This window comes from Penaeus chinensis, chromosome 22, assembly GCF_019202785.1.
Source record: "Penaeus chinensis breed Huanghai No. 1 chromosome 22, ASM1920278v2, whole genome shotgun sequence".
NCBI lineage: Eukaryota > Metazoa > Arthropoda > Malacostraca > Decapoda > Penaeidae > Penaeus > Penaeus chinensis.
Genome location: NC_061840.1, coordinates 26,881,177 through 26,893,676, shown reverse-complemented (window position 1 = coordinate 26,893,676; position 12,500 = coordinate 26,881,177). Strand labels below are relative to the sequence as shown.

The window sequence follows — 12,500 nt, the reverse complement described above, 5'->3', positions numbered from 1 at the left end:
TTAAAGGGAAGATTTAAGTTTCATAACCGCCGAGAGCGCCACGGGGTTGAAAAGGAAGCCAAACGGAGGAAGCAATAAATCAGGCAGAATAGATACGTGAAGAAGGCCTGATTATTTCCTGACAGTTTCCTCTTTGAGTGTAAACTTGTGTTAGACAGATACACACTCTCTCTCTCTCTCTCTGTCTCGTTCTCTCTGTCCCTCTCTCTGTGTGTGCGTGCGGGTGCGTGTGCGCGCGTGCGCGTGCGTGTGTGTGTGCGTGTGTTTTACTAAATTATATTTATATGTAGACACACACACACACACACACACACACACACACACACACACACACACACACACACACACACACACACACACACACACACACACACATAAGCACGTGCGCGCGCGCTCTCTCTCTCTCTCTCTCTCTCGTTTATGCCTATCCGGTATGTGCATGTGTATACATTATGAGGCGAAGCAGCATGTGAAGGTTGGAACTTCAGAGTATCGATTCTCGGCCTCGCCCTGTGATCGAGAGCGTCAGGGCGGGGGTGAGGGGAAGGGAGGAGGGGGGGAAGAAAGGGAGGGCCAGAGAGAGGGAGAGCTTGGGACGAGGAAGGAAGGGGAGAAAGGTAGGGGGAGGGAAGGGAGGGCTAGATGGAGAGAGGTTGGGACAAGGAAGGAAGGAAGGGGGAAGGAAGGAAAAAAAGAGAGAGGAGGAGGGAAGGAGAAAGAAGAATGAGATGGGTTAAGGCGGTGTGGGAAGGAGACGAAGGGAAAGGGACAGGGAGAGAGAGGGAGAATAATAAGAGGGAATTGGAGGGAGAGGAAGGGAGAGAGAGAGGTTGGTCGAAAGGGAAGAGGAGAGAGGGAATGTAGAGGGAAGGAAGAGACGGTGAGAGAGGAAGGAAGAAAGAAAGAAAGAAAAGGGGAGATCGGAAAAGAAATGGGGAAATGGAGAGAGGAGAGGGAGAGAGAAAGTAAGGGGAGAAGGGGAAATGGAGAGAGGAGAGGGAGAGAGAAAGGAAGGGGAGGAAGGGAAGTAAGGAGGGAGGGAAGTAAGGAGGGAGGGAGGGAGGGCTCCGTGGACGGCCACTTTCGCTGGAACTTTCGTGGGCTCTCCCTTCTTCACCCGAGGCAAAACTTGGGCTGAAAAACCTTCCTCTTCTGTTGCAGTCACCCCCCCCCCCCCCCTGTCGATTCTCGTAAATTTCGTCTTCTTTAATGAAGGATGATAATCAAAACAAAAACAAAGGGTATTCTGATGAGGCAATAGGATTTATTGTTGATTGCCAAGATTTTGCCAATAATTTTATGATTGACATAATTGCATGTGTATTTATAGACATGGAGACGTTTGTACAATGAGTTTTTTTTATGTAATGATGGTTGCCGATGATGCTATTCCTAAACTATGGAAATGTGGCTTTTAAATCTCCACTCTGCCTATCTTCTTATCTTCTGTTTTTTTCTGTTTCTTCTGTTTTTTCTTCCTTTTCTTTATTTTGCCATTCTAATTTCGTCTCCCAAAACAAGTCACCTGAGCTGAGGCTGCTTCCAGGTACACCTAAAGCTCACCTTACGACCCGAAGGTGCTGGTCAACAGTGGCTGTAGAAGGGAAAAGGCTTAAAGATCCTTAAGATGCCGTTTCTTTAAGATTCCTTTGAGGCTGGGTTTAGAAAAGGGAAGATCCATTTCTTCTAAGATCTTGTGAACGGCTATCGGAAACGGGGCCGAGGAGGTGTGAATGTCTTTATAACAACAGCTGTTCCTTTTGCTCGGGGTCTGGAATCAGGAGCGTGGGAATTCAAGGAGGAAGGGTAGAGGAAGGTAATGAAGTTCGTTTTGGAAGCGTTTTTGAAGGGGTTAATATAATTGACTTGCGTACGGCATGATCCCCGACGCACGTTTTGTTTCAGATCTCAGTTTAGGTCAGGTGTTTGATCCGAGTCTCGCTGTCGTATCACAGCATTTCGTATTACTGTTTTGTCTGTTCTCGTTCCAGGATTGTTGGAACCATGATTAATAGGGGAGAAGTAAGAATTACAGGAAATGAAAGAAAAAGGAAATAATAATAAGAAAGAAAACAATAATATCTAGCGTGTCATCATGCTGCATAATAAAAACGTCAGTACACAAGCATTCTGTCTCGTTTTCTTTCATCTTTTTCTTTTCTCTTTCTTTTCTTTTCGTCGAGGTTCGTCCCTTCCCTCAAGCGCCAGGGGATTCGCCGGACAAAAAGCCCGTGGAAAGGATCCGATTAGGTGGAGGTCCTTCCTGGGACGTCGTTTGTTTAGGGGAAGTCGTGGGGGATTTTCTCCGGCCGGGAAGCGGTAGGGGGAGGGAGGAGGAGGTGGAGAAAGAGGAGAAAGAGGAGGAAGAGGAGGACTAGTGAGAGGACTGAGAGGAGGACTACTGAGAGGAGGACTACTGAGAGGAGGACTTCTGAGAGGAGGACTACTGAGAGGAGGACTACTGAGAGGAGGACTACTGAGAGGAGGACTACTGAGAGGAGGACTACTGAGAGGAGGACTACTGAGAGGAGGACTACGGAGAGGACTGAGAGGACTGAGAGGACTGAGAGGACTGAGAGGACTGAGAGGACTGAGAGGACTGAGAGGACTGAGAGGACTGAGAGGACTGAGAGGACTGAGAGGAGGGAGAAGAAAAGGAAAGGGATGGCTTGCTAAGAATTAGGGAACTGGGACGATTGGAGAGACAGATTCGTGACGGCAGGACGGCACGGGAGGCCTAGAAAATGAAGGAATGTGATTGGGCATGACACAGTGAAGCCCGAGGAGGAGAGGGGAGTCGTAGGAGCGAGATACAGGTCGAGTCGTCTTAAGGGAAATCTCCGACGAAGAGGAAGAGGACTTTGAAGGCTAGAATGGCAAAATTAGGATTGGAAGGTAAGGATGGCAAGATTAGGACGGCAAGGTTAGGATGGCAGCTTTTGAGGTGCTTCGTTGATAATAATCTTACAGTCCGCGTGAAAAGATTGGCGTCTCGCGTCTTGTCCGGATGGTTTTAAGAGGCGCGAGAGAGTCTTCAGAGCGAGGGGTAGCTGCCATCGTCGTCCATAGTCCCCCAGCATTGATTAAATTCCCCCCCCCCCCTCTTCTTTCCCTTGGCCCTCTTATCACCTTAATTGTTATGAATAGACTCCCTGTAGCAATAGTGTTCAGGACTCGTAATCGGCTTTGGTGCCAGTCGATATGATACGCGTCTGGGATGAGCTGATTGAGAGGGAGAGGAAGGAGGAGAAGAGGAAGTAGGAGGATAGAAAGGAGGAAGAGAGGAAAGGAAGGAGGGGGAGGAGGAGGAGAAGGAGGAGATAAAGAGGAGGAAGAGGATAGACAGATAGAGATGGACACAGACAGAGAGAGGCAGATAAGAGACAGACACACAGAGACAAAATAAGACAGATATTGAGACTAAAAACGTGACTGAAATGGAAAATGGTAGGGGGGAGGGGAAAGGAGAAAATATATCGTATGTACACTATGTATATTATTAATGCGTGTAGGTGATACAGTACTGGCTATTTCGGATGAGCCTAAGGCCTGGATGTGGTTATATAACGACAAAGTGTGAACAGAAAAACAGAAAAGGTTCGTGACTCAAGAAAATCAAGGGAATATCTGGCGAGACTTACCTTTCGTGTCCAACATTGACAAGACAGGTCCTTCTGCTTCCCTCCCAACCAGACAGGCCCCTACGCCTCCCTCCTAACCAGACAGGCCCCTCCCCCTCCCTCCAAAAGAAGCATGTCCCTCCGCCTCCCCGCCCGACCTACCTTACCCGCCCCTTCCTTCATATTTCAAGCGAACGTCTCGGGGCGACACTCGTCCTCACTCTCCTGCCTTCGGATTCAAGGTCGCACTCGACGCCAGGTATTGATCTCTTGACTTGAACATTTCTGGGACAATTTCCCGGTGGTTCGCGCCACGATGTACGCTCTGCGAGGGTTAGTAGACGGTCGACGCGGCGAGAGAAATCGATAACATCTGTACTTTCGTATGTTTATCCTTGAGCGTTTCGTTGTTTTGTTGTTGTTGTTGTTGTAGTTATTTTTTCCTATTGTTATCTAATTTATTTGCTATTCTCTTGTTCGTATTCTTGTTCTTGTTCTTCATATTCTTCTTCGCCTTCGTCGTCGTCGTCTTCTTCTTCTTCTTCTTCGTTTTCCAGGAATATAGATATGAACTTTGAGAAATCTTTCATCAAGAACCTGTGCTATAGCGTTGTCCATGAGTGACCATTTTTTTAGGGCTACCATGAATGGTCTTGCTACCCTCGCCTGATTTATTTGTTGTATGGTGGAATTCGTTACAAGACGCCACTGCTTGGCCGTGAGGCTGAGAAATAAAGCAATTTCTTGCTTTTTCACAAACTGTTAGCGCGAGAGAGGAGAAATGTAGAAGGAAAAAAAGAGGTAGGAGTGACAGCGAGTGATTCGACTGTTCGTAATAAAATTACGGTGTTACGTAATTCTGATGAAGAAATGTAAATTACGTGTCTCCCATTAGGATTAAAAAAAAATGTTTTCATTCATGCTATCTCTACACTTGTCATAATGCATTTATACATGTGTCACTCTGTTTTTGACAATTCATACATGTGTCACGATTTCTACAAGCTACACTTGCTGCATTTTTTAGAATTTCTACATTTGTCACACTTTCGATATTTGTTCATAGTTCTGCATTGTTACATTTTCTACATAGTACAAGTTCAGCATATCTACATGTATCACACATTTATCACGATCTACGCATTTCATTCTTGTGGAGCCGGAGACGTCTCTATTGTGCCGATACTTGGGGTGAGGGAATGGGAGAATGGGGGGGATGGGGGGGATGGGGGAATCCCCAATTCCCCGGGACGTCAGGCTGTAAAAAATGAGGCCTTGTTAGATATGCAAATGAGGGCGCATCGGCTGGTAAAAGCGTATATATATATATATATATATATATATATATATATTCCTGCTGGGATTTTTTTCTTTCTAAGTGATTGTCGGTTTAATATCGACTGTTCCTTGGTCTGGGGAAGGCTGTGTAATGTACGCTGGTTATTTCGGTGCCACTGGGATTGATACCGAAAAATACGGACGGTCAGTTTTAGATGAACCTTTTCCCTGATGGATAGACGGAAAGATCGGTGTGTTGTTCCCTGGCAAATAAGGATTGATAGTGGCTTATAAAAAAAGGCTAGTATCTTTCCCTGTCGAGCTTCAGTCAGACCTTGTAAAAATGCCGCAAAATGTTTTGGTTTTGTACAAGTGTCGCAAGATGTTTTGATCTTGTACAAGTGTCGCAAAACGTTTTGTTGGCGAAGTGATCCCTTGTTGAGTGCTTCATCATATTTTTTTTTTTTTCCTTTGTTTATTTATTATTATTTTGATAGATGTACGTTTATACATTTTTCCCTTAACGTTTTGCAAATATTTGGTGTTCTTTAGTTGCTACCAGCTTCGATATACTCCGGACTGAATCAAGTGATCGATAAACTGTTATTAATTAACCACTGGATAAGGAGAAATCCGTGACATTGAACTAAAGCGAGGCAAAGATGCTGGCGTCACCAAAACAAGTGAGGTAAGACCAGATTGCCCCGGCATTTTGTTCATATTTCCTTTTACAGTGCATGGTCATCCGTTCTTTAGCTTTTAGATACCCTTGGCATGATTTCCCGAGTAAGCATGTTCATGATATTGTTTATTAGTGATCGTGTGAAAAGGCATGTAAACCTGTGTGTTTTAGTTTTAAGAAAAAGTAAGTATATGAGAGGAAAGGGACTAAAACTGGGCGAAGACATTTAAACACGTGAGGATCTGAAATTATTGGTTCTGAAGCTCACATTGGGCGAGGACCTAAAACGCGGCGAATCCATTAAAATACACAAAGAATTTAAAACTTGCCGCGGACCTAAAATTGGACGAGCCCCTTAACCTGAGGCGAGAATAACAAGATGCTGAAACTGTCACGGCTGGATGGACGTGGGAGGGGAATGGGAGAGGGGAGGGGAATGGGAGAGAGGAGGGGAATGGGAGAGGGGAGGGGAATGGGAGAGGGGAGGGGAATGGGAGAGGGGAGGGGAATGGGAGAGGGGAGGCGAATGGGAGAGGGGAGGCGACGCATCTAATGAGCGCCAGGGGAGGGAACTACTTCAGTGAGGCAAATGAGGGCCAACAGGGTGCACCGGCTGTTGGCTGTCACGTTAAGCCGATAAATGTTATTGCGGGGAAGCCACAGACTGACAGGTGCGGGCATGAGATTTTTATGTTCTGTGAAGGTCGAGGGGGACGGAGAGGAGATGAGAGAAAAGAGGAGAAGGAGGGGGAGAGAGGGGAGAAGGAGAGGGGAAGAGAAGAGAAGAGAGGAGAGGAGAGGGGGGAAGGCAGGGTGAAGAGAGGAGAGGAAAGGAGAGGGAGGGGACAAGAGAGGTCAGAAGGTAAGGGTAAGAGATATGAGAGTGAGAGTGAAAGTAAAAGTAAGAGTAAGAGTGTGGAAGAGGAGAGGGGAGGGGAGAAAGAGAGAAACAAACTGTCGGTCTGACGGAAAGAGAAAGAGAAAGAGAGAGAGAGAGAAAGAGAGAAAGAGAGAAAGAGAGAGAGAAAGAGAGAAAGAGAGAGAGAAAGAGAGAGAGAAAGAGAGAGAGAAAGAGAGAGAGAAAGAGAGAGAGAAAGAGAGAGAGAAAGAGAGAGAGAGAGAGAAAGAGAAAGAGAGCGGGGAGGAGAGAGAGCGGGGAGGAGAGAGAGCGGGGAGGAGAGAGAGCGGGGAGGAGAGAGAGCGGGGAGGAGAGAGAGCGGGGAGGAGAGAGAGGGGGGAGGAGAGAGAGCGGGGAGGAGAGAGAGCGGGGAGGAGAGAGAGCGGGGAGGAGAGAGAGCGGGGAGGAGAGAGAGCGGGGAGGAGAGAGAGCGGGGAGGAGAGAGAGCGGGGAGGAGAGAGAGCGGGGAGGAGAGAGAGCGGGGAGGAGAGAGAGCGGGGAGGAGAGAGAGCGGGGAGGAGAGAGAGCGGGGAGGAGAGAGAGCGGGGAGGAGAGAGAGCGGGGAGGAGAGAGAGCGGGGAGGAGAGAGAGCGGGGAGGAGAGAGAGCGGGGAGGAGAGAGAGCGGGGAGGAGAGAGAGCGGGGAGGGGAGAGAGCGGGGAGGAGAGAGAGCGGGGAGGGGAGAGAAAGTGTGTAGATTTAGTTGTGAAGGACGTGTGCTCAGCAGGGCCGTATTTAGGGGAACATTCCAGGGGCGAGGGGGGGGGGGGGTGAACTACATTGCCAGAGGGTGAACGAAAAGCAGTTGCTGACGACAAATCAAAAAGGAAGAAAACTCAAGAAGGATGAAGATAATTCTAGGGGGCTAAACTTCCCTTCCAAAATATGGTAAAATTGGTAAATCTGGGTATGCTATTCGGGTTAGCATAGCAGAGAAATGCCCGTCCGTGCTGACGTACTTAAAATTCCCGACCTAGCCTCGTACATGTTTTGCTGCCAGTCGTGTGTGACGTGCGAAAAAAGAAAGAAAAGAAGAAAATACACAGAATTTCCAGCTCACCCACGAACGAAATAGCGAGTAAGGTCGGTATGGGGAATGCACATGCTCGCGGACAGTTTATTTTTTTACACGGTATTTCAGGAGCGTTTGGTAAAGGGGAAGGGGCCACATTACTACTACCTGCCTGGCCTCTCGTCCGCCCCAGCACACGGCACACGCACACGCACACGGACACATGCATGCATACGTACATACATACACATGCACACGCGGGCGCAAACACACACCTAACTCAGTCTCTTCACTCAGTCGTACTAGCATTAGCATTCCTTTAGTTTATACGGATTATTCTTCTATTTTATCGCGTCTCTCTTGTTTGTCTGTCTGTAGTTGTTTTTTTCGGTATTAGTTGAAGCTGCCATACCATTATCTTCTTTTCTTTGCCTAAAAACAACTATTTATGTTCTGTTCTCCCTGTCTTTCTGTTCTTTATCTGTTTTGTTGTTGTTGTTGTTGTTGTGTTTTGTTTCGTAAGACCTGAGGAATGTATGTTCGTTAGAATATTGATATTGGTATTTGATAGATGACAAGCCACGCCTTTTCCTTGCTGGAGGATATTTTTGTTATATTTTTAATTTCGCCTCTTGCTTTGCTATTCCATTAAGCCTTGCGTACATTATTCGATGGTTTGAATACATTTTGGTCTAAGCTGTTTAAGCTGACCGACTGAGGGTAATCTACTTTGATGGATATATAGGCCTATGCAAAACGGAAATTAACAAGTGTGTTCATTACTTCAGAGAAATATTACCTCACTAAAAGGTATGAATGAGAATGAAGGTCTTTACAGTATAAGATATGTATTTAACCGGTTTCGAATATATCTTCGTCAGAAATATTCGAAACAGGTTAAGTACATCTTTGGTATTGTGAACATATTCTTTCTCGTTTCATACCTTTTCTATATTCAGCACTATGACTGCTATGGCTTGACACAGGATCACTTAGGATATATATATATATATATATATATATATATATATATTATTTTTTTATTTTTTTATTTTTTTTTTTTATTTATTTATTATTATTTTTTTTTTTGAGCAAGGGATATATAATAGGCTATACAAGAGAAGAAATAACCTCTGAATAAACTCAAATCACTTGTAAGGCAGCTTTGCTTCTTTTTCAATAATTTCAACCAAGGGATAATTTTGTATGAAAATATCGTGTTAAGAACGTAGTGTTTATTTATTTGTTTATTTATTTATTTATTTTGAGGGAAGGAGAAGTTGTCACGTAAATTGTGAGTAATAGAGTTCTATGGAGTCGGGCAATTGGGCGCTATTTTTGTACGAACCTATGACGTCAGCTCTTTGGGTTGAGCGTCACGACCTTGCATGTTGAATTAGATGTAAACACAAGTCCGGGCATGCTAAACCTAGGGATAAAAAGTTTAAGCATGCACGCGCACCACGCACCTGCTCACGAACACGCGAAATACGCACGAGAAACACACACGCACAGGCACACGCACACACACACACACACACACACACACACACACACACACACACACACACACACACACACACACACACACACACACACACACACACACACACACACATATTTTTTATTTTACATTATGTATTATTTATGTATTTATTATATGCACGTACACATTCACGCTTGTGCGAAAACACACACACACACACACACACACACACACACACACACACACACACACACACACACACACACACACACACACACACACATTTTTTATTTTACATTATGTATTATTTATGTATTTATTATATATAATATTCAATATCATATAATTATTTTATTATTTATTTCAATATTTATTTATTAATTTATTATTTTAATTTGACACCAGCGATTATATCCATAGGCACAAATGAAACAAAATTAAATGTTCATCGGAAAGCTGTTTTTTTTCCCCCTTTATTTTTTCTCTCCTCTCTCTCCTCGCCTCTCCTCTCCTCTCCTCTCTCTCCTCTCCTCTCTCTCCTCTCCTCTCTCTCCTCGCCTCTCTCTCCTCTCCTCTCTCTCCTCGCCTCTCTCTCCTCTCCTCTCTCTCCTCGCCTCTCTCTCCTCGCCTCTCTCTCCTCTCCTCTCTCTCCTCGCCTCTCTCTCGTCTCTTTCGACCTCATATCAAAGCCTATCAAGATTTTAAAGCAGCCTCTCATTTCCTCCTGTTGATTGTCCTCATTTTTTGGCCTTGCAGACGCGACTGGGAAGCTGGAGAGGTCGGATCTCTCATCGGCAGAGGATTGATCGACGAGATGGAGAACGAGTCGCGAAACATCAGGTTCTTCACCAAACTCTACACTTTCGCTCAGATGCTTGGTGAGTGTGGGGGCGGAGGAGGGTGGAGGAGGGAGGAGGGAGGTGGGGATGGGAGGGGGAGGGGGGGGGGAGGAGGGTGGAGGGAGGGAGGAGGAGGGGGCGAAGGAGGGAGGAGAGGAGGGGATGGGAGGGGAGAAGAGGAGAAGGAGGGGATGACAGAGGAAAGGAGGAGTAGGAGGGGATGGGAGAGGAAAGGAGGAGGTGAGGAGGAGGTGGAGAGGGGGGGGGGGGAGGAGGGGGGAGGGGGGGGGGGGGGGGGGGGGGGGGGGGAAGGGGGGGGGGGGGGGGGGGGGGGGGGGAGGGGGGGGGGGAGGAGGGGGGGGGGGGGGGGGGGGGGAGGGGGGGGGCGGGGGGGGGGGGGGGGGGGGGGGGGGGGGGGGGGGGAGGGGGGGGGAGAGGGGGGGGGGGGGAGGGAGGGGGGGGGGGGGGGGGGGAGGGGGGGGGGGGGGGGGGGGGGGGGGGGGGGGGGGGAGGGGGGGGAGGGGGGGGGGGGGGGGGGGGGGGGGGGGGGGGGGGGGGGGGGGGGGGGGGGGGGGGGGGGGGGGGGGGGGGGGGGGGGGGGGGGGGGGGGGGGGGGGGGGGGGGGGGGGGGGGGGGGGGGGGGGGGGGGGGGGGGGGGGGGGGGGGGGGGGGGGGGGGGGGGGGGGGGGGGGGGGGGGGGGGGGGGGGGGGGGGGGGGGGGGGGGGGGGGGGGGGGGGGGGGGGGGGGGGGGGGGGGGGGGGGGGGGGGGGGGGGGGGGGGGGGGGGGGGGGGGGGGGGGGGGGGGGGGGGGGGGAAGGGGGGGGGGGGGGGGGGGGGGGGGGGGGGGGGGGGGGGGGGGGGGGGGGGGGGGGGGGGGGGGGGGGGGGGGGGGGGGGGGGGGGGGGGGGGGGGGGGGGGGGGGGGGGGGGGGGGGGGGGGGGGGGGGGGGGGGGGGGGGGGGGGGGGGGGGGGGGGGGGGGGGGGAGGGGGGGGGGGGGGGGGGGGGGGGGGGGGGGGGGGGGGGGGGGGGGGGGGGGGGGGGGGGGGGGGGGGGGGGGGGGGGGGGGGGGGGGGAGGGGGGGGGGGGGGGGGGGGGGGGGGGGGGGGGGGGGGGGGGGGGGGGGGGGGGGGGGGGGGGGGGGGGGGGGGGGGGGGGGGGGGGGGGGGGGGGGGGGGGGGGGGGGGGGGGGAGGGGGGGGGGGGGGGGGGGGGGGGGGGGGGGGGGGGGGGGGGGGGGGGGGGGGGGGGGGGGGGGGGGGGGGGGGGGGGGGGGGGGGGGGGGGGGGGGGGGGGGGGGGGGGGGGGGGGGGGGGGGGGGGGGGGGGGGGGGGGGGGGGGGGGGGGGGGGGGGGGGGGGGGGGGGGGGGGGGGGGGGGGGGGGGGGGGGGGGGGGGGGGGGGGGGGGGAGGGGGGGGGGGGGGGGGGGGGGGGGGGGGGGGGGGGGGGGGGGGGGGGGGGGGGGGGGGGGGGGGGGGGGGGGGGGGGGGGGGGGGGGGGGGGGGGGGGGGGGGGGGGGGGGGGGGGGGAGGGGGGGGGGGGGGGGGGGGGGGGGGGGGGGGGGAGGGGGGGGGGAGGGGGGGGGGGGGGGGGGAGAGGGAGGGGGGGGGGGGGGGGGGGGGAAGAGGGGGGGTGGAGGGGGGGGAGGGGGGGGGGGGGGGGTGGGGAGGGGAGAGGGGGGGTGGGGGGGGGGGGGGGGGGGGGGGGGAAGGGGGGGGGGGGGGGGGGGGGGGGGGGAGGGGGAGGGGGGGGGGTGGGGGGGGGGGGAGGGGGGAGGGGGGGGAGGGAGGGGGGGGGGGGGGGGAGGAGGGGTGGGAGGGGAAGGGGGGGGGGGGGGAGAGGGGGGGGGAGGGGGGGGGGGAGGAGGGGGGGGGGGGGGGGGGGGGGAGGGGGGGGGGAGGGGGGGGAGGGGGGGGAAGGGAGGGAGGGGGAGGGGGGGAGGGGGGGGGGGGTGGGGGGGGGGGAGGGGGGGGGGGGGGGGGTGGGGGGGGGGGATGGGTGAGGGGGAGGAGAGAGAGGAGGGAAATTGAGAGGAGGGGGGGAAGGGGGTGGGGGAGGAGAGGAGAAAGGGGGAATTGAGAGGAGGGGGGGGGGGGAGGGAGCGTAGGAGGAGAGGTGAAAATGAGAGGAGGGGGAGAGAGGGGGGGGGGGGAAGGGGGGGGAGGGGGGGGGGGGGAGGGGGGGAGGGGGAGGGGGGATTGAGGAAGGAGAGGAGAGGAGAAAATGAGAGGAGGGGGGGAGGGGGGAGGCGGAGAGGAATGAGGGTGAAGGAAATATGAGCGGAGGGGGGGATAGGGGGGAGGGGGGGGGGGGGCTGGGGGGAGGGGGTGGGGGGGAGGAGAGGAGGGAAATATGAGAGGAGGGGGGCGGTGGGGGAGGGGTGGAGTGGATGAGGTTTGAGGAGAGGAGATGGAGGGAGGAGGAGAAGGGACGGGAGGGGGGGAGGGGGGAGGGGGGAGGGGGAGGAGAGGAGAGGAGGAAATGAGAGGAGGGGGGGGGAGGGGCGGGGGGGGGGGGGAGGGGGGGGGAGGGGGAGGGGGGGGAGGTGAGGAGAATAGAGTGGAGGGGGGGGAGGGGGGAGGTGGGAGGAGAGGAGAGGAGGACAATGAGAGGAGGGGGGGGAGGGGAAGTGAGGGGGAGGAGCGGAGGGAAAATGGTGGAGGGGGGAGGAGGGAGGGGGAGGAGAGG

The 12,500-nt window shown here is 54.2% G+C and overlaps 1 protein-coding gene across 3 annotated transcripts in view; it reads left to right on the top strand.

The window, feature by feature from the left end:
• Window positions 1–12,500, top strand: part of LOC125037117 (transmembrane ascorbate-dependent reductase CYB561-like) — a 71,659-nt gene that overhangs the window by 48,080 nt on the left and 11,079 nt on the right. For 2 of the 3 annotated variants that reach the window (XM_047630134.1, XM_047630133.1), the window contains exons 1-2: window positions 5,451–5,586; window positions 9,732–9,853. In XM_047630134.1, coding sequence (XP_047486090.1) covers window positions 5,561–5,586; window positions 9,732–9,853 — 148 coding nt within the window. In that variant the 5' untranslated portion in view covers window positions 5,451–5,560. Of the gene's footprint in view, window positions 1–5,450; window positions 5,587–9,731; window positions 9,854–12,500 lie in introns of those variants that run through there. The other variant, XM_047630135.1, reaches the window with a different exon arrangement.